At 38.9% G+C, this 22,524-nt stretch overlaps 1 protein-coding gene across 2 annotated transcripts in view; it reads right to left on the reverse strand.

The window, feature by feature from the left end:
- Positions 1–22,524, reverse strand: part of BAIAP2L1 (BAR/IMD domain containing adaptor protein 2 like 1) — a 59,382-nt gene that overhangs the window by 7,806 nt on the left and 29,052 nt on the right. For both annotated transcript variants that reach the window (XM_080981108.1, XM_080981109.1), the window contains 9 exons: positions 12,458–12,519; positions 12,270–12,341; positions 9,260–9,397; positions 8,480–8,632; positions 7,836–8,003; positions 6,880–7,030; positions 6,326–6,533; positions 5,437–5,514; positions 4,522–4,699 (listed from right to left, as the gene is read on the reverse strand). In XM_080981108.1, the coding sequence (XP_080837234.1) occupies positions 4,522–4,699; positions 5,437–5,514; positions 6,326–6,533; positions 6,880–7,030; positions 7,836–8,003; positions 8,480–8,632; positions 9,260–9,397; positions 12,270–12,341; positions 12,458–12,519 (1,208 nt within the window). The remainder of the gene's footprint in view (positions 1–4,521; positions 4,700–5,436; positions 5,515–6,325; positions 6,534–6,879; positions 7,031–7,835; positions 8,004–8,479; positions 8,633–9,259; positions 9,398–12,269; positions 12,342–12,457; positions 12,520–22,524) is intronic.

Below are 22,524 nucleotides of genomic sequence, written 5' to 3' on the forward strand. Positions count from 1 at the left end.
TAATCACAAGTGACAACCATTCCCTTGTACAAGCAGAAAGTGTGTTCCTTTTTGCCCCTGGGAAGAAGATTCCTTCCAAAAGTAGCCCCTTCTATGTTATGGAGTGCTGCTCTGGAGAGGCTCCCAAACTTAGGGCACACACCTTAAAAGGGTGGGTTAGAAGAAATCCATTAAATAAATTGTTTAAATTGGAGAGGGGAGTTTAAAGGCCTTTATTTATAAACAGGCTAGTTATAATTTATATAAAGACCAATAAATAGTTGAATATGAATCAGCTACCATACCATTCTACCCAATTATGAACTCCCTATATTAAGAAAACATGAACATTTTTTGACTTCAACTTGCCAATTTCATACTTCCATTTTTGTATGTGCATAAGGGATGCGGGAGGCACTGTGGTCAAAACCACTGAGCCTAGGGCTTGCTGATCAGAAGGCTGGCGGTTCGAATCCCTGCGACGGAGTGGGCTCCCGTTGATACCGGGTCCCTGCTCCTGCCAACCGAGCAGTTCGAAAGCACGTCAAAGTGGAAGTAGATAAATAGGTTCCGCTCTGGCAGGAAGGTAAATGGCGTTTCCGTGCGCTGCTCTGGTTTGCCAGAAGCGGCTTAGTCATGCTGTCTGCGGACAAACGCCGGCTCCCTCGGCCAGTAAAGCAAGATGAGCGCTGCAACCCGAGAGTCATCCACAACTGGACTTAATGGTCAGGGGTTCCTTTACCTTTTAAGGTGCAACAACCCTCTGTACCCAGAAGGTGGCACTGCAGTTCTCTCACAAGGCTACAAATGTAGTCACAGTAAGGACAATGGAAGAGTAATCCTGCCATTTCAACAGAATGTATCATCCTCTCACACAAACATATGCTAATATAGGTTTCATTTTATTATAACCTATGGTACACAAAGAGAGAGAATAAATTAACTCTATAAATCAATGCAAAAAAAGAGAAGATGTTGATATGTTTCCCTGCAAGCAATCCCATTATTTCTGAGTGTTAAAATACCTGAGAGAAATGAGCAGTCTAAAAACGACATATTTAATGAAACATGAATTACTGCCAGCACTCACTCGACTATGTTGATATACATCACATAGCTTATCTGTAACTCACCTTGAGTCCCCAGAGGGGGGAAAGGCGGGGAAGCAGCTGAACAGAGTGGCAAGGCATGATTCCACCTGCAGCCCTTTCATAAAAGGCAGCTTACAAACTGAAGGTGTGGCATGCGGATCAGGCCCAAACTAGGCCCACTGATGTCACATGATAGTAGTAGGGCCAGCTCCTACAGGCTCATTTTAATTGAACTCTTGTGTTGCTTGACTGTAGTTTTAATGAATGCTGTTCTATTGTTTTACTTCAGTGTTCCATTAATTTAATGGATGTTGTTTTATTAATCAGTGGATATAATTTTAAAAACGAAAGGGACTGCCTGACCACCTCTCCTGCCACCAGTACTCTAATTTGCACAACAGCATTTGGTTCCATATTCAAGTTACACAGCTTAGAATGGCCTGTTAATTTTTCTATGTCCTCATAAAATGCTTTCCCAAAGATGAGTCCCTCCAGAATGTACTGGGGTAAATTAATGGCAAGAAATACAGTCCAATGATGCTCAATTCATACAGTAATTTAGCTGGGCTCTAGTCACCTCTTTGCTTGTCAAACAAATCACAAAGAACTCCCTGTACTGCTTGCTTAGCAACTTTCTCCAGTCTAATAAATCTGTAAAACTCTTGCTCTCATAATCGCTGTTAAAGGACTATTTGTTGATCAAATTAGTCTCACTAGCTGACCGCAGACCTAAGTGAGTCAATATAGAATTCTGACACTGTACGATGGTTAAGACTTTTTCTTTTATCCAAAAGAAGCTAAGACTGCAAAGCATGACAAAATATGGGCCAGCTGAGATTTAACAGTATCCCATAGTTTAGTGTTAGGAGAATGAGCTGCAGTGAGCTTCAGACAGTCCCCACCCCTTCCAACATGGCCACAAGGAGGAGTTTGGAAGTGTTTGCTTCTGTTTTACATTAACTGAAGCTTGCTGTATCATCCAAGTCTGGAAAAAAGTGTGATTAATCTTAATGGTGGCTAATTGAAATAAACAAGCTTCATGAACTTTGGTTCAAAAATGTATTGTTTCAACTAAGCAGAATTAAGAATGGTGATGGTTTAGGGTTCATGCCAAACTGCGGTTTAACTAAGACAGAAGCTTTGATTTTGCTGCTGCACCAGAGAGGAAAGACTGTGTATGGAACATACATGCCTTAGACACTGTGAGGCTTATTCTTGTAATACTAAAGCATAGTATAAGTGGACATTTAACTGTTCTTCTGCCATGTGAAAACTCTTGCTGACTGGGTAAGAGTAGGAATCACGTCATTGTCTCACTGCTGCCAAAGGTTTTTTTGTGACCCTTCAAACACCTTATAATTCAAATTTATCTTTTTAAAATTAAAAAAAAAAGTTTATTGATACTCCTATAGGCACCCCAGTTAGATACTGTGTTGCCAAAAGGTCTTTTTGTGGCCACCCAAGCCCCTCACTCACTCATATGTCATTAAAAAATATATTCTTATTACTGACCATTCCTGTGGGTTCCCTGCTGTGATTCTGTAATGTGAAAGGGTTAATATGACCCTTCCAAGAACCCCCCAAATAAAATAAAACAATCTTTTTTTTTTAATTAGTAACACCCACATTTACAGTTTGCCCCCTAGAGGGTTGACCACGGGAGAATGTGATCCAAAAAAACGACCACTATTTTATACTGTATCAGAGACTAAGCCAATGTTAAGTACTTTAGCCGCACTGATTAGGATGAAAAAAGTCAGCCTCTTTTTCCTCCTGGGTTAAACAAAACAGTAGGCACAATCCACAAGGATGTTCTCTTGAACAAGCTTTCTGGAGTAAATGGGGTATCAGTAAGAGCACTGCTCCGGATCTGCACGGCTCTCATTGCTCCCAATGGGATGTGCTCTGGAGAATGTGCTTTCAGATAATGCCCAAAAACTGGAATGAAACAACTCAAGGTGTTTGTATTTCTTCCCGCAAGTGTGACTCTCTCTATACAAAAAGTGATCACCCAATTTTGAGAACTATGAAAGTCTGGAATTTGATGACCCAGAATAACTTTCTTCAGCCTGCAAGGTCTCCCTCTTTTAAGAAAGCCTTTAGAGATTTGCTGATGTTTTCGGGGTACTTATTTGAACTGTTTCTAGTCACAAGTCGTTATGTTTGTAACTGGAATGCAGATACATTTGATGTCGTCTGCATTTTCTGTGTATTTATGATTTGCAGGGAAAGCAGCATATAAGACTGAGAGAAAAGCATTATATAATTATCAGGTTTTTGGACGCTGTAAGCTAGAAGGAATGGTGAAGAAGGGCCTGCTCAGTGGCAGTACCCCATTTGTGGAACTCTTCTTGGTGGAGATTCAGTTCTCCTTCACATTGCCATCTTTCAGATGACAAGTGAAAACATATTGGTTCCCTCATGCCTTTGGTGCATAGCTGGAGCACAGTTAAAAAAAAATGCTGCCTGCTACATTTTGCTTTAGTTGCTGATTTTGGTTTTAATCATTGTTTGTATTGATTTACTCTGTATGGTTATTCTTAGCTATCCTGGGCTCCTTCAGGAGAAAAGGAGGAATACAAAAATGAAATTAATAACAGGTTGCATCCAACTAAGCTTTACTCAGAGTAAACCCATTTAAATTAATGGATCTAAGTCAGCCATTTATATTAATTTTAGTGGGTCTTCTCTGCGTAGGACTAATATGGAATATAATCTAATAATGTTTTATAGATGATTAATCTGTTTTGAAAAGTGACTTGAAAATGCCTATCTATGCATGTGCCTTTAAATACCTTCCACATTTTTGATTGCACACTTTTGTCACTAATTTTAAAAAGCTACATATTGACAAGAGTACTCAGACTATGTTGCAGATTCCAATTTTATACCAGGATTTTAGTGGCATGTGATTTGATCAACAAGAAGGTAGGATGCATTCCACTTGATCTCTTATCCAGTTCAAACACCTGACACCTGAAATGCTAATTAAAGTTACTGTAGCTATTAAATAATTAATTCTGTCCTACTGGTTCTCCATTTAATTCAGGTACAGTAACTAGCTGAGAACCCTGTCTAGCAATTAATTTGATGGAAAGATGTACATCTGGAATCAAGAGAAAATTTGCTATGGAATTACATACATTTAGGACTTGTAAGTAATCTGTCCCATTGTGTGTGCTTTAGCTCTAAACAAACCTGTTATAGGAAAGCACATGAAACCTTTCAAGGGAGATTAAAAATAAATATGCAATACGCATTTCCCCCAAATATTTTTGAAGACTATGTTCCAGAGAAATGCTACTAACTGGTTGCTATTATGAAGTCAAATATATGAAAGAGAGGTGGATATAATCTCATATTTCATGAGGATATTTCCATGTTCATTGAGATTTGCACAAAACTAAACAATGCTTCAGAAGGCAGCATGCAAATTCACAGGTATACTCACAAGAGAGGTACTTTCTGGTTTGGCTACTGGTGCTTTCAGAGTAGAACTTTTAGAAGATTCCAGCCTTGCTTCTGAAGTTGCTCTTGTTTGTCCAGGTACCAAGTAATCTGGTGGGGGAAGGATAACCGTACCTCTCTCTGCTAAGTTTACTGAGCTGATGCTTCGGATATGTGCAGGGCTAAAGGGAAGAAAACCAACCATTAAAATTAATAGAAACAATGAGCAGGGCAGTTCCAGCTCACTGTGAATTTCCTTTTTGCTCCTTGTGGTTAGAGCAGTTGATTTTTATAGATAGAGCCTTCGGATATTATATTTTTCTGAGGGGCAGAAACCCTGTCTTTCTGTTTGGAATTAGGAATGTGAAGTATAGCTAATCTAGCAACACATATAGCCAACTCAAGAAGAATGATAGGCAGAAGAATGTGTTGAAGGGTCAAAACTACTGCGCATCTGTGCTCCTTAAAACTTTGTTTATGCTCAGAAAATTGCAATGGATAAAGATATAATAACTAATGTAGCATGGGGTAGTTCCATTAATTTCAATGGGGCTACTTATTTAGGGTTGGTTAGAGTGGTCTAAATATGACAAGATGGGACATAAATAAAGGTATAAAAGTAAGCAATAACGTTTAAGCAAGATCATAGATGGAATCTACTCACATATAAAAAACACTGTGAAAATGCTTTTTAAAAAAACGTTTTGAAAAATACATTGCATTTGGCATAGCTCACTGTCACCACCTAGTGTCACATTTGTATATTGTACCTTACAATACATTTAAAACGTTTTATTTGCAGCTGTACAGTTGAGTCTATAGTTATATTTAGGGAGACTGCTCTTATCTTTTGTTTTAAAAGCACATCCCTTGAAAGTGTTAAAATGTGTTATATAAATCCTAGGGGAAATAGTATTACCTTGGCACTGGCACACGAATCGCCTCCTCCACTGGTTCTTCCAGAGGCTTTGTGTATGATGATGGGAACCATCCTTTTCTAGAATGGAACATAATAATAAATTACCACCTTATGGAAGCTCCAATTTGTATCCTTTAAAGCAACTGCACTGTATGCAATAGCAGTAGATGCGCCAGGATTGCTCCATGCTCCCTCTAGGATCAGAGGCAGGATACAGTTGAGTTCCAGTTGCTGGAGAACAGCAGGGGAAGGGAGTTCATGTCCTGATTGTGGGCTTTCTGGAAGCATCTACTGTGCCACTGTGAGACGCAGGATGCTTCCATCATATTCCCAGGATGGTTTATTTTAAAAAAGGCAATGACATTAAAACGTAAATGCAAAAACTTAAATGAAAAGGGCATAAAAAGCAGCATAATGCGGTCAATGGGATTGAAGCTGTAGCTAAAAAGCTCTGGAAAATAAAAATGCACCTTGCCTGGTGCCAAAAGGGCAATACTGTAAGTGGCAGGCAAACCTTCATGGGGACAGAAATACGTAACTGGGCTCCCACCACCAATTAGGCCTCTCTCTGGTATCTCTTACTGTCTTCATCTCAGATACTCTGAAGACCTACAGTACACCTTCTATTGAAGATATTAAAATCAGGGCAGGTATGTATAGAGACAGGTGATCCTTCAAATATGCTTGGGGTTCTTAATTCTGATTTTAAAATTACAAAACTGCTCCTGCATCAAAATTTCTCTGTAGGTCCGTCTGGCATTCCTACAGCTGACAGCATCCAGAACATTTAAGCATCATTAACAATATAACGAGGGTGGGGGATGGGGAGCTCCACTGCTTTAAAACTCTCTTCTCATCTTGGAATCAGGAGACATGTGGATTAACTTACGCTTTAGTCACATCATGTTCTCCGTACAGCCAGCCATCCCTTTCTTCAGATATAAGTAGTGTGATGATATCTCCCTGTGCAAAACTAAGTAGAGTCTTGTTACTCTCAGCGGTGTGAGGAAATATTGTTTTAACTTTTGGCCGTTTCATTATATTTAGTCCTGTGGCAACAGAGGTTGATCGTGATAAACTGGAATCATCTGCGTGATCTGATTAACAAAAAACAGCAACATAGAACTGGATCAAACAAAAACAAGTTAAAATGGAATTGAATAACAACAATGAACACTTTTCCTATCCTCACTTCCAATTAACTATGGGGTTAAGTGTAATAATTAAGTTAAGTTTTTGTATTTTAACTTTTGTATGTTTTTAAGTATGGTTGTATTTATTTTAATTATTTTATTGTTTTACCTTTCGTAAACTGCTTTGCGGGGGTTTTTTGCAATCAAGTGGTGTATACATTTTATGAAACAAATACATTAACTAAAATAGTCATTTTCACAAGAATATGCCTTTTCAACACACCTACACACACACACACAAAATGCTTACCTGTTGAATTATTTAATCTCTCTGAAGGTGCCTTTGGGGCCATTGACGGGTTGTTAAACATGTCAACTAAAGGACTAGTATAGGCTCTCCCTGTGGGTGCAGGGGGTACTCTGGGGGAACTTCTATGAAGCGAATCATAATTGTTTCCAAGCTAGTGACACAAAATTAACATTAAGCATCAGTACAATGATATAATGTCATATATCAACAATTTTGTCCACACATGCAAACAGGAATAGAAGGTTGAAAAACACTGGGTATCAACTCAGTGCAGATCCACTGAAATTAATTGGCACAACTAATATAGATCTATGGGTCTATTCTGAACAGAACTCTGTTGGAGACAACCTGTCATTTTTCTTTGAATATTTCAGCAGCTGGGTTTAAAAACTTTATAGCATCCAATATAAGGCATGATAAAAAGCATGTGGAGGGGGGAGATCTAGATCTCTACCCTTCCATATGGTCCACCAGTTGAAGACCAGAGCTCTAATACCATTTGTCCCGATCAGCATGAACATAAAGCTCTGTGAATGTGACTTAGTTGCTGCTTTAGAAGTCATAGGTTGTATTCAACACAGCATTCAACTAACTGATTGTTTTGCTGTGCAAGGAGAAATCTCACTTGCTTCTCCCTTTGCATCCAGTAGGGTGGAATCTACACACATATAAAAACCGTTCTGAAAATGCTTTGTTTTTAAGCGTTTTAAAAAATACATTGAATTTTCCATAAGGCTCACCGCCGCCATCTAGTGTCACATTGTATATTGCACTTAAAACACACTTAAAATGTTTGCTGTATAGCTGAGTCCTAAGTCTGTTCTGTGGTTCTCGCAACTATTTAATTGAATACCGCCCCATGTCTGGAACCTGGAATCATTTTAACACATTTCTCCTTTTCCCTACCCAGCTGTTGCTCTCAGGAAGGAGCTTGTAATCAACAGAGAATTCCTCACCATACTGCTTCTTTCTATCATTGGCGAAGGCAAAGGAGTTCCTGATATTGGAGTGGAGCCAGGGGTCTTTATCTCTTCTATCATTGTCATGATTTTCTCCGGCACTTTGGTAGCATCACTGCAAGTTTCTAACCAATTAGGCAACTTGGCGTTAAGTAACTCTGAGCACTACAAAAAATATGAGTGAGTTAAAAATAAGATTATATGCCTTTCAGATTAAAATCTTATCTGTGTGTACAGATATCTTTAGTTCAAGGTTCTTGCCAAATTCTATTGGCAATGTGAACTATAACATACTGTAGCACCTGCATATAGCTTGTTTGGAAAAAATATACTTCCCCATCACAGAAATGCAGCGCTTTGTGTATGATCTCCTATAGAAAATTAAAAAAAAATTCTGTATGAAACATGCTTACTTTATAGGGATGTAGTCACAAACAATAAACCATCACAGGCTCTGTGTTGTGGCTTGAATTTTCATTTACGGGTCTAGTTTTTCCAATAATTTAAATGTCTTGTGTCACAATCAAAGAAAATGGAGCCTAAAATGAATGCCTTTAGAGTGTACACTGTGTTGTGGAAAACCTCAGCATCCCCACAAAACCAAGTTTTTCTGACAACTTAGCAGTTCCTCTCATACTAACCTCTACATGGTAATACTGCATATGTTGAGCAAAACTGCAGTGCTTGTCAACCAGAAAACAGAATCTTTTTTTCTCTTCAAGTAGAGCTTCTCTGCAACCTTCAGCAATAAATCTTTGAATATCACTCTGTCGAGAAGTCACTGTTTCCAAATACTAAATAAAATAATAAATAATAGATCACAACAGAGAAAACTTGACACATTCTTCTTACACAACTCGGATCCAAAAGCAACCTTAATGTCTTAATCCAATCACAAAGAGAAATAAACAACGTGGTTGCCATTCTCTGATCTCGCAATAAATTTATCACCTATAAATGCATTTATCTAAATGCTACATCTGCAAATCAGTGCAACACTTCCAAGAGATACAAGGAACATCACACCCTTTGAACTTAATCAAGTCTAAGATACAGTTGTACCTTGGTTTTCGAACAGCTTAGTTCTCGAATGTTTTGGCTCCCAAACGCCACAAACCCGGAAGTGAGTGTTCCAAATTTGCGATCTATTTTTGGAAGCCGAACGTTTAACAGGGCTTCCGCAGCTTCCGAAGCTGCACTTTGGTTTCCGAATGTTTTGGAAGTGAAACGGACTTCTGGAACGGATTCCGCTCGACTTCTGAGGTATGACTGTTTTTGAATTGGAGATGGAATGGCTTGGATCTAGAATTTCATGAGCTGAAGCCACTCACTCGGCGGGTTTTCCCATTCTCCACCTTCCCATCACAGTTAGATGTGGCACAAGGGGTTGCAATGGGAAGACACGAGGGGAGTGCACTAACCTCGGTTTCTTTATGCTCATATTTTGTTGCATTCCTTCCTCCTTGACTTTTCCTTCGGATTTTCTTCAGTTCAGCCTGAGATTTTTCCAAAGAATCCAATTTGCTTCTGTGTTCATTCTGGTATCTCTTCAAAGTAGCCTGCAATCAAAGCATTCAGAAATCTTATATTAGAATATAATAATTAGCTGATGACGTTGGAAGCTCAGCTCCCTGTTACAGCAAGCAAATTCTTTAGGATATACATATGCAACCAATACCAGCATAATAATATAAAACAAGTATCATTCTGCTATAGTAGCAAAAGAAAAATTAGCAGTACAATGACTGTGTGCCTCCCTCACAAGAGGTCTGGAGGGTGGCAACACGAGAATGGGCCTTTTCTGCAGTGGCTCCCTGTTTGTGAAATGTTCTTCCCAGGGAGGTTCAGTTGGTGCCTTCATTATATACCTTTAGGTACCAGGCAAAAATGTTCCTCTTCAACCAGACCTTTGGCTAATTAGCATCTTATACCCCTTTAAAATGTGTTTGTGGGAGGGGGGAAGGAGGTTTACTGGTTTGTTTGTTTTTTGTTCTTATCATGGATTTTGTGTTTTTATATTGTATTTTATGCTGTGAACCGCCCTGAGATCTACGGATGAAGGGTGGTATGCAAATTAAATAAATAAGAATAAGAATAAGAATGTGCTGCAGTTTGTTTCCTCAATCTAGTATCAGCAACTTTCACATGGAAAACATTAGAGCAGCCAAACATAAATAAATAGTTTTTCAAAAGAAACTTGAGAATGAAAATATTCTGAGCTGTATTTGTTCAAGATTTCGTATGTATTGCTGTCATCTTGTAGACAATACATGGAACAGTTGCTAAACCTGCCAAGGACCTTCGAAATAAAAAGAGGAAGATTGATGTTTCTTGATTTGGAGCAAAATGTATATAATCCTGGTCTTTTAAAAATGCCTCTTGCTTATGTATGCAAATATCTCCCTGTGCTCTTAGGAACTCTGGTGACCTTGGGTTGATGCAATGGAATATCTGACTGACTGGCATGGAACGTCTTCCTCAAAATGACATTTAAAGCAGGTATCTAATCATTTCACATGTTACACATGATACATGCCTGTTGAGATGGTTCATTAAAAAATGTTTATATTCCACATACAAATACATGAAATCCTCCCCAACAGGTTTTCCTAATAGAAACTTCTCTCTGCCTAATTTCCTGTGTCATTCAACTATGTCATAAAAGTTGACTATTATCCTAGAATATTCTGTTTAAGTCAGAGACTCATATCCAGCCCTTAAGCCAATTCACAAGAGTTCTGTAGGCCACCATTTGCCACAAAAATACCTTATCTGCCATACTCAGTATGGGTTTCTTGGGAAAATTCATCAAGATATCACACAGTTTATACATTCAGTCCTCAGTTTGTGGCAGATTTATATTTTTCTAGCAATATGCTAAGGTAATCCAGCTATGAGAATGTTTCATACTTGTAATTCTATCTTTGTTGATAAGCACAAGCAAAACTATTACGAAGATGCAAATTAAGTTGATAGCCGGTGATTTAGTTTTGTTCTACCCAGTATCTGTGCCCACACCTGCTGAACTTTCAGACAAGACAAATGTAGTTAAGTTCCTGATTTATTAAACCCTTTCTAACATAGGCCGACACCACTGTTTTAATCCCAGCAGATGTCCAGATGCTACTATTTTAATTAGTTATTTAAAAAAAAAAACACATATAGGAACTGGCTGGTGTATGTATTAAAATAATTGAGAGATTATATTCCCATACTGAGAAGCCTGGGCTTTGAGATCTGCAGGGGGAACCTTGCTTGTGGTCCTCATGCCTAATGAGATTTGCAGGGTGGAGACCCATGGGTCGGTTTTCCCCCCTGTAGTGGCTCCATGCATTTGGAACAACCTCCCCTTTGTGGTGTGTCTCACTATGACATTGCTGCCTTTTCACTGTCAGGTGAAGAAGCACCTCTTTGCCAAGATTTGGGATAGGGATATATGCGCTAATTGAATTTTTGTTGCTGCTTCTGTTTTAACTTGTAACTGGATATTTGCATTTGGTCTTATGTGCTTTAATGCTTTTGTTTAATCTTTTGGTTTTAAGTGTATGTAATTCCATCCTGGGGCCAGATCACAAAAATGTTTAATAAAATACATAAAATTGGCCGATCAAGGATTTGCTCTCATGTATTTTTGCATCTTAAATGTATCTAAGGGGACATTTGAAATGCCTTCCATCGGTCCGCAGGATATCCAATACTATTTCTGTGAAGGTGGGATTCATTTTACTTTGATCAAGTTGGTTTTGGTAAGACAATTACCAATGTGAAAGTATTCAAAAGATGAAAGCTTAACGTCAGGATTCTGAATATTGCATCACTTTCATATAGGTCCACAAATCTGCTGCTTGAGATGCATGATCAGGTCCTTGTCTGTTTGACTTTAACTCATACTGCCTGACTGTCAGTTATTCTCCACTACAAAAATTTAATAACTGAGCCACTGCATAATATAATAATAAATATGCCATTATCAGCCTTTCTTTGACTAGTTAATATCTTAGCTTTAATCCTTGCTTTAATTTTAATTTTTTTGCCAATGATTAATATCTCCATCAGATATCAAAACAGGTAAAATCTGAATATATAACATCTAGGAACCCAAAACACCTTAGTTATAGCTACATGTACAAATCAGGATTAATGTAATTTAGTATTTTTGGAATTCTTAACATTTCAGCCTTGAGGACAACACATGTAGATTGGCAAAGTTGATATACTATAAACATCAACAGAGATATTAAGGACTGAACTTAGAGCCCTAAATCATAAAAATTGCTGTAAGCACAGGGGCTCTGCTCCACGTGTAAAACCTTCCCAACCTGCTTCGGGAAAGTCATTTCTTGTGCTATTTGCCAACACTAAGTAGCACATACGATAAGATAATCATATAAATGATTAATCTTCTCCGGCACTGAAAAACAATATACTTACATTCATGTATTTTACATCTAGTTCAGTCTTCTTCTCCAGCTCAGATATAATCTCTTTATGGAATTTCTTGAACTGCAAGAGTAAATGGATAACCGTGTAGTTAAAGGGTTAGTTTACACACAAAGGTTCCTCCCCCCATAGGTTTTTTTTTTTTAAGAAGTTAAAATATTGCATAGGTATTTACTTACACTTTCTTCTAAGCTGTCATTCAGTTTCTTCTGTGCAATAGAAATCTCTATGAGAACATGCCCTGTTGACAAACACAATTAATTAATTTTTATACTGTTCTTCATCATTTGTGATCCCTATGTTACAAACGCGGCTACTTATAGATTAAAGCATGGTATGACAAATTAAACAAGATAAAATTGAATCAAATCACATCAAAACATACATCAGATGGTGATTCCTCAATTACAGTTGGCCAAAACTAACCAGCCACCCCCAAAATACCAGGTGAAGAGGTAGGTGTTCAGTGGACTCAGTGGAGTATTAGCAACCATTGCTTGTAAAGCCAGTATTACAATATTTCAATTAACTGCTCTGCTCAGCATTGGTGGCTGTGTTCTGTACTCGTTGCAGCTTCTGTTACATCTTCAAAATCAGGCCCACGTAGAATGCATTATAATAATCTCATCAGGAGGTGACTAGTGCATGGATAACTTTGGCAAGGCTATCTTGATCCAGATATGGTGACAGCTGGAGCAGCATCCATAGCTGGAAAAAGGTACCTTCTGAGCATCCACTTAGCTGGATCAAGAACTAGCCCAGACTACACACTGCTCCTTCAAGGGGAGTGCAGTTAACATTTTTTTTCTGTTCTGGTAACTTTTATGATGAAAGACAGTAAATAGAAGTATTCAACAGCACATAGTCTATCTGGATATTCTTTTTTGAGCCCTTACCACAAAAAGCAAAACAAATTTTAGAGTAAAAATTTTACATGGCCAGTTACTCACAATTGCTAATTGACATCAATATATTTTACAATACTACCTTATAAACATTACATGGCATTTCTTTCTTTTATAGACCTATAAGCTTGGTGGATCAGGGTAATGTTATGGACGTAGTGTATCTTGATTTCAGTAAGGCTTTTGACAAAGTCCCCTATGATATTCTTACAGAGAAGCTGGTAAAATGTGGGTTGAACAAGGTAACTTAGGTGGATTTGTAGCTGGTTTTCTGACTGAACCCAATGAGTGCTCAGTAATGGTTGCTCAACATCCTGGAAAAAAAGGACAAGTGGGGTGCTGCAGGGTTCTGTCCTCGGCTCATTATTGTTCATCTTTATAAACAACTTGGATGAAGGAATTGAGGGAATGCTCATCAAATTTGCAGATGACATGAAACTGGGAGGGCTAGCTAATGCTGCAGAAGACAGAATTGGGATTCAATATTACCTTAATAGATTGGCAAATTGGGCCAAAACCAACAAAATAAATTTCAACAGGGACAAATGTAAGCTTCTACACTTAGGCAGGAATAACCAGCTGCACAAGTATAAAATAGGTTGCATCTGGTTTGCCAGTAGTACATGTGAAAAAGATCTAGGAGTCTTAGTAGACCACAAGCTTAAAATGAGTCAACAGTGTGACACCGCAGCAAAGAAGAAGAAGAAAATCTGTATAGAAGTATAGTGTACAGATCAAGGGATGTAATAGTACTGCACTAGTCTGCCTTGGTCAGACCACACTTGGAGTACTGTGTCCAGTTCTGGGTGCCACCATTTATGAAGGATATTGACAAGATGAAATGTGTGGAGGAGAGCAACCAAGATGATCAAGGGTCTGGAAACCAAGAGCGTTTGAGGGATGGAGAAAGCTTGTTTTCTCCTGCTCAGGAGGCTAGGACCTAAACCAATGTCTTCAAGTTACAAGAAAGGAGATTTTGACTAAATATCGGAGAGAACTTTCTGACGGTAAGAGCTGTTTGAGAGTGGAACAGACTCCCTTGGAAGGTGGTGGACTCTCCTTCCTTGGAGGTTTTTAAGTGGAGGCTGGATGGCCATCTTTAGTTGAGATTCCTGCATTGCAGGGGGTTGGACTAGATAGCCCTTGGGGTCCATTCCAACTCTACAGTTCTATGATTTTATATGCTCTATCTGAACACACTCAAAGGCAAGTTGGACCATGCCTGCTGTCCCTGTCCACAACTTCAGTGCACTGTTTGGCTTAGAACAAACATAGTCTACGCTTCTGCTGGAGTTGGTCAGGAGTCTCATGTGGCCCTCAGCCTAATTTCATGCAAGTGGCAGGAAGGGGGAAAGCGCGGATAAGGGAATAACGGAAAAAGAGAAAGAAAGGAATTGCAGAGGTGGAAAGAGAAAATGTGGTGACAGAGAAAAGAAGTGGCCTGCCCACCTTTGACTCTGATCCCATCAACCACTGGTATGTGGCTCTTGATGGATTACTCCCAAGGAAATGTGGCCCTCATCAGAGAAAATATTGCTCCACTGCTAGTGCTGGTTCTCTCAATAAGGGGTTCTTTCTGCAATGGAGGGCAGGGACAGCAGGTGTGATCCTGTTGCCCGTTCATGTGTTCAGCCTAAACACATATGCAAGAAGATCTACAAACTCTTTTGCTATTAACCTGTCCCCCTGCTAGTGTTCTGCTGCCCAACCTCTACTTGTGATCTTTGTCGTTTTCTTGCATCGTGCTACAGAGATTCTGAATGGACCACAGCTGGGTGGCAGTGCAACTATGGCTAAAGAGCAACACAGTCTGTCAAAACCAATTCCTTCTGCTTATGGCAACAGGAATAAGGGTTCAGCAGTTATTGAACCCTCATCATTATGTGTCCTCCTTCCACATTAACTATTACAACAGCAAAGGGTTGGGAGGTCTAATTTATACATGCCCTTCCTCTTCTGCCATATTAGTAGCACTCTGTCTCTGCCTCAGCTCCTCCACCTGAAAAAACAAGAATACTTATAACCTGTTTTGCAAATGACGTTAGGGATAAGGCTGAGCCTAATCCTGTCCTTAGCTATGCATGGGCAAGTCCCACCTACTTAAATGGGACTTAAGTACTATAGGCAGGACTGCAGAGGAGGACATTAGACTACTTGGCCTTAAGAATGCATATTTGTAGACATAATGAAATAATAAAGGAATCTAATTTACAATGTAAAACAGACTGGTTAATTTCAACTACATTTAATGAATAAAGTTCAGGGCCTGCTTTTTTCAGCTTCGCTCATACAGTACATGCTTTTGAGAATTTGCTGCCACAGCAACACAGCTGACCAAAGGCTGGCACTTTTGCAAAGATTAATGCAGTAGAACCTGGAACTCAAAGTACTGACAGTAATCCAACAAGGTTGTGTGCTGGCTCAACCCTCCCCACCCCTGTACACTCCCTTCCTTTGGCTTTTCCTGCCACCACCGTGTAAATGTTCAATAAAACAACTCATTTACCTGGCAGGTCAAGACTGGAAAACCTGACTTTCAGATGTTGTTATTCTAGTCTCAGTAGCACTCAGCCTGACTGAACATCTCAGAGAAACAGTGTGTTACGGTGCTATTCCTGAAAACTTTTTTTCCCCCCCACTTCAAAACAATTTGAAGGACTAATATAATTGGGAAATTAAAGCAAGTGTTTAAGACACCTGTCTCATTTCTTCTTCTAATCTACAACATCCTTCTAAGAGCCTCATTGTCACCATGCAGACGTATGCACTGGCTAACCTATTTCCTCTTGTGTCATGAGTCAATATTTTTACAGTGAAACCATAGTAATGTCAGAGAGCTTAGTAAAGCGCAAATGGTAGGACAAGTTGTGCTCCTTTATGTAAATGCCCTCAGTTAGCAGATTCAGAGAATTTTAAAGCCATATTATTAAGCCTCAGCTGTGCTTTATAATGTGACACAACAAAGCATTGTGAAGCATGATAAGTCTGTTTATAACAGGTGTGCAGAACTACAGGCAGGAAATCTGTCTCAAGTATGGCAGACGGGAAAATATAAAAGTACTGGTTAAGTTAGGTTGTGTCTTCTGAATGTAGTGCATCTGGTGGAAAGCTTTCTCTCTTAATGCCCTTTCCACATTTCATTAGCATGACCGAAAATTCATTCCAGATTCAGACTGCCCTTCATACTAGGGTAAGGAGAATGAATGTTTTTTTCAAAAAAGTCCACACCACAATAGACAACAGAAAACATACCCCATTTCTTTATGCATGTCAGAATATACTTTTTTAAACAACAACAACAACAACCCAATCCTCTCTGAAAATCGGACTTTAATATCAGTCACATGTGCATGCCAGATATGCAGCTTATAAAGCCCATTATCATTTGCACATCTATCAGCAAAAAAAATTCAGATAATTTCATATAAACCTATTCACTTAATATTTTCCTCAGGATTTAACATATTTATATATATTTTAATCCATGGATATTAAAAGCTTATGATTGGTGCAAAATACAAGTAAATATAAATAACATATCCCTCTTGCCTCATTTAAAATTAATAGGCACATTACTGTGAGTAATTTTGGTATTAAAAAACAATAAAAACCAAGCAGGTGCATTGTTAATAATGTATGAATAAAACACAGCATTTGTTTTTCTACTTGGCAAGGTAGTTGCAATATCTGTTCTCTGGGCCTTTTTGTTGAAGGCATGGTTTTATTCTAATTGATGCATATTTCTAATTAAAGAACTCTGATATATAAGCTTTGATCCAAGGAACTGCATATACACTGCAACTCTTTGAGCCTTCCCACAACAAATCCTGAGATCATCCTATGAAACAACATGGCATGTAACACAGGGGACTGCAGCTGGGGGGGGGGGGGGCGAAGGGGGGGAGAAATTGATGACAACTCTCATGTTAATGAGGAAGTGCCTTTTGTTCACTCTTGTGACATTTCACCAAACCACTATATGGAATAGCATCTACTACCCAACTACAGAGGGCAGTCTTATCTTTTCAAAGCCAGAATGAATAGACTGCTTGTGTGGACTTCAAAACTGCAAGGACTGCAAGTACAGAAGAAAATCTAATACTGCTCAATCACAGGTCTGAACATGCCCAAGAGTCTGACATTGTTTAAGTAAGTAGGTAAGAGAGGATCTCCAGAGCAGACAGGTCTCTGTTTGTGCAATAATAGTCAGTACAGGCAAAACACACCTGACCCCTTTACATTAAATTCAACCACTATTCAGATGGTGGTTCAGCACATTCAAATATAAAAACTCGTAGAAAGACAACGTTTTCAGAAACCTTTAAGAATATGTAAACCCTCCCCTGAGGAAGAAGAAAAAGTAAGAAATGCCAGGTAAAAATAAAGAGCCGAAATAGCTGTCAAACTATGTATTTTACTCAGCAGGGCCACACTAGCACTCAATAGAAATGTCAACGAGAGGAAACACCTACGAGGTGAAGAGATACATGGCATGTAAATATTAAGTTAGAACACACCTATGGCAGATAATGTCAACTCTTTGTCCCCAGAGGGTGCATCATTGCACATATGACTGCAAATGCATTCTACAGTGGTGTGTGTGTTTTGTGTTTATAAGCAGCTGCCAGTGCCAGGTGTGTGGGTGTGGCTGCAGAAAGCAAACCAGAAGGGTCAGAGTGTATTTGCCAGTAATGCCTGAATTTGCGTATTGCCAACATTACTTTGCACAATGCCTCCACCCTTCTGCCAAACATGTGCAATTTTTAATGTCAATACACAGCTATGCTATAACCATTTCTCATGTTGATTGAGACATTTCAGCTCTGTTGTCTTCCTAATATAGCTTCATGGATATCATATTTAGGCTTGCATTCAGTAAGGACTCCACCCCATATTAATGTGGTGCTTTTGACGTCTACATATTACAAGACAGGGGTGGGTGGAAAAAAGCTAGTGCAGGGACATTGTTCACAACGTCTGCTATTTTTTTTTCTTCCAAAAAAGAGGTCAGTTTCAAGCGTGGGATACAAAGAAGAGTTTAATGTCATGTGCACCCACTTTGACCCTAGATTAAGCGCTAATTCGAGGCTGGACTGGAATACAGCTCCCCAAGCAAAGATATACAGTATTAATGTGCATTATTCACTGCATTATCTAGAAGATCTATTAATACAGGAAAACTTCCTCCTTATTCACGAAGACATCGCTCTAGTATATGTTTAAGAAGTGAATTTGATTTTGGAGTGAGTTGAAAGAACCAGTGAAACCACTTTTCCAGAAGTGTTGGTTGTTTCTTAAGAAACAAGATAGAAGACACAAGGATGGTTGTTAGTAGAATTCTAAATCCTAAAAAGACAATGATGTTTCAATGATCAAAGATAATCAGCAACAGGATGTGGTTGGAAACTTGGAATTCCTTGTTCGTGAACATCATGATAAGGAACTTAAGATAAGCTCTGAATCTTGGTGGTGAAATTGAGCCCCATGAAAGTGAGCCCTATAGAATAATTCCCACAGGCAGTGGTGAGAGGGGATGAACATGTCTCCTGGGTCTCCAGTAGGTTGTTCTGCCACATTCCTTTTTTCACTAGGGCCCCCAATGACAAAGCTCTAAAATGCAGGGTCTAAAAATATTATTTTGTTCCTGTCACACACAATGGACTTGTCAAGAGAAGGTAATGATCAGAATAGGAGCATAGGTAATAAATCAGAGGTGCATCCTTTCCAAGTATAAAAGAAACAGAACAGCATTCTCATCCTCTGCCACCAAGGCATCCAACACAATATCAGGGAATGAACTCCGCAGAGCCCATCACAACTGCAGTTCTAAGGATGGGTTGCAATGGGTAAGCATCTCCCTCATGAGAGTCATCATTTTTTGAACATTCAGTGCTGAGCACACTTGCTCGCTTTAAGAGATTTATATTCTGCTTTGAGGAAATCCTCCATAAAATGGCTTACTATATTTTAAAATACAAATTTCATGAAGTCTGAAAACACAGTCAGCAACAAAATAATATTGCAATCACAAGCATAGCACAATTATAACTTAGTCACATCCCAGTTAGCTACATTCACTCACATCTCCAGCATCAAAAACTTTTGAAGGGGAAAAAGGTTTTTCGAGGCATCTTGAAGAGCTCAAGAAATTTGGCCTTCTTAATCTCTGCAGGAATTGTATTCCATAATTGCAGAGCTACCTTTGATAAGGCCCTATTGCACACATTTGTCAATCTAAGTAGTGAAGCAGGGCTGAGCCAGTTCTTAAGATATTGGGCGTAGGCTGTCCATTAAGTAACTTGGCCCCAAGCTGTTCAGGGCTTTAAAAGTATTAACCAGCACTTTGCATTGGACCCAGAAATACACCTATAGTCAGTACAACCAATACAAAATGAGGACATTTTCTTTATTCCCCTTCACCAAATAACTGAGTGGTCACATTTTGTACCAGCTGCAGCTTCCAAACTGCCTTCATGATAGTCCTATGTAAAGTGGCCATTGCAAAATATTGTATGATCTGCAAATAGGATTGCCTTGTAATGCTGGTGTGTATTATCCAAAAATATCAATACTGTGGATTGATTAAAAAGTGATAAAAAGTAGTATTTTTTAAAATTAACCTTAATTCTGGCTTAATGGAAAACTGATAAACTCACACTGCTTATTCTTTTTGACAGAAGTTAAATGTCTTCTTTCAGCTGCAGATTATTCTGAAAGCTCATAAACAGCCTGGGGGGGAAACTATTTTAGATTTAAAGTCCTAATCTGTTTTAGAAGGGTGATGGAAGAAATCAGATATAATGTTCAATTGGACCAGAGGCTCACAGATGTCAGGTCCTTGAAATTGTTCCAGGCCTCAGAATGTGAATTCTATGGCGAGACTGTTCTTCCTGTGCTTGGAAAGTCAAGAGGACAGTACACCAAAGTGCTATGTAGGACACCGTCTCTCTCAACTGTTTCTTAAAGCTTGCCTGTACAGTGGTACCTCGGGTTACATACACTTCAGGTTATATACGCTTCAGGTTACAGACTCCGCTAACCCAGAAATAGTGCTTCAGGTTAAGAACCTTGCTTCAGGATGAGAACAGAAATTGTGGTCTGGCGGCGCGGCGGCAGCAGGAGGCCCCATTAGCTAAAGTGGTGCATCAGATTAAGAACAGTTTCAGGTTAAGAACAGACTTAACCCGAGTACTTAACCCGAGGTACCACTGTACACTTAGAAGGGCTTCAGGCAGCGTAGTCCTAAATACATTTTGCTGTTTGAGGCAAACCCCTGCCACCCTGCCCCTCCCTCCTCCAGCTGTTTGGCAGTAGCCCAGGGAAGCCCTAGCATGGTGCTGGCAGTGGAAGAGGTGGTGGAGGCACGCTCCTTAGGCCCAAATTTGCTGCCTGGAGTGACTTCCTCCGTGCCGCACTGTGTCTCATGGGAGGCTGGCCCTAGCTTGACGATAACACAGGTTCCCCATCCTTGTTACAGAGGAAATGAAGATGTCTGAATAATTTAAATAGTTCTGTAATATTTGCCCCATGGTTATTTATCTCCATGATTTTGGATTTTGATCACACATGCCAATATGCCTTGTATACATATGTACTTGACCAACACACATAGTAAGATTTTTAGCTCAGCGTTATTGTGTGTCACGGGGAGTTTACATTTCACACTATATATGGGGGAATTAATAGAGAAATATGGAGAAAGCCTTTTCCAAAGTTATTTTGAAAAACAAATGGCCATGTTTTCCAATATAATTTCAAATATTTTTCTGTCCTGTAGTGCTGCCCCTTGATAAAGATACAGATTGTTTGTATGTGTAAATAAATCCTTGCTGCAAAATTAATTCATATGAAGAATATCAGCTGTTCTGATCATGCAAAATCTATGGACAGGGTAACATGGGTGGCTTGCATAAGTTCCATCAAAAGTATACAAACAAAGGAAAACAAAGCAAAACAACTCTGTAGACAAGTCCTGAGCAGAAAAGCTCCATGTCTTGGCAATCGTGTTTTATAGACCTCAGATTTTTACTGACTAGTATAACCATCATAATGTTGTGGCCAAAAGCATAATCTACCATTCCAAAAGACTATGAGGAACTTTATTTAAAATGCAAATGCAAACAATTATGCAACTTGGTATTAATGTACTAGAAGTGTTAGCTTTCTCACAGTACTCAGAGGACAAGCAACCAGGAAGTTTTTATCATATTTCATACCTGGAAGGGAAGCAGCTCATGTTGTTTAGAAAATATTTATTCAGAGTAGGCATTCAGTGCAAATGTACTGGGACAGCAAGTTTAAGGTACTGCATTCTTACTGGATGTTGCCAACCACTTACACACAATTTTAGTTTTTCAAGAGCAGTATCACACACAGTGAGTACATATGCTCAGGGCTATACATATTATTTTTCAAAATGCTACAGGATTGAAACTGAAATCTTAAATCTGTCAACTGGTTAAACAAGAAATACTATATAAGCCACTGGGAGAATGGAGACTGGATCGTTACTTTAGGAAGTGGAAGCTTGAAATACTAATCTGTTGTGTTACATTAAAATACATCTTGTGCTATTGTTGGCTACCATATTCACCACTGCTTAATGGTTTTTGAAATATTAAGTGGTTTATAAATGCTTTTAAATAAATAAATATTAAGTGGTGAATATAGTAAGATAAGGAAGATAACCAAAGTCCACCCCTTAGGTAAGCTTCATTGTACGCATGCAATAGACTAAAGCAGGGTGTTGCTTGCTCAAATAAACTGGTCACGCCCTCAGTTATTTTCTCTATTTGAAAAAATGCTAATATTCAGTTCAGAAACTGTAGTTCCATACAAAATACATTCCATTCTCCCTTTTCACTAGTACTCTGTCTTAAGTTTAGCTTCCTATTTTGTAACTGAGTTTATTTAATGCTTCCCTTTCTGGGATACCCATTTTCTTTTCAGGCCTATCCTACACATCAACATTCTATGAATGCTTGACTAAATCCAGTACAAACTAGTAGTATGCTTTTTGTTTGAAGGTAAGTAATTATGTGCTGTCATCTTATAATTCAGTAATTCTCAACCTTTATTAAATTGCTCTCCACTTCTAAAAAAATTAGGTACTTCACTTGCCCACTGGGTATACCAACCTGGCATCTTATGTCTTCTCCATTTTTTTTATATCCCCTGCCTCCACAAAGCAACTCCTACATCCAACTTCCCATACCTCACCTTTTCTTCCATCTTTGCAGCTTTACTGAGATAACCTCGGGATGCAGCAGTCAGAGACTTTAATTCTATTCTTCTCAGAAAAACCTAGGCCTTGTCTATTCATAGGCTTATTACCAAAAACA

Source organism: Podarcis pityusensis (assembly GCF_964106645.2).
Source record: "Podarcis pityusensis genome assembly, chromosome: 14".
Taxonomy (NCBI): Eukaryota; Metazoa; Chordata; class Lepidosauria; order Squamata; family Lacertidae; genus Podarcis; species Podarcis pityusensis.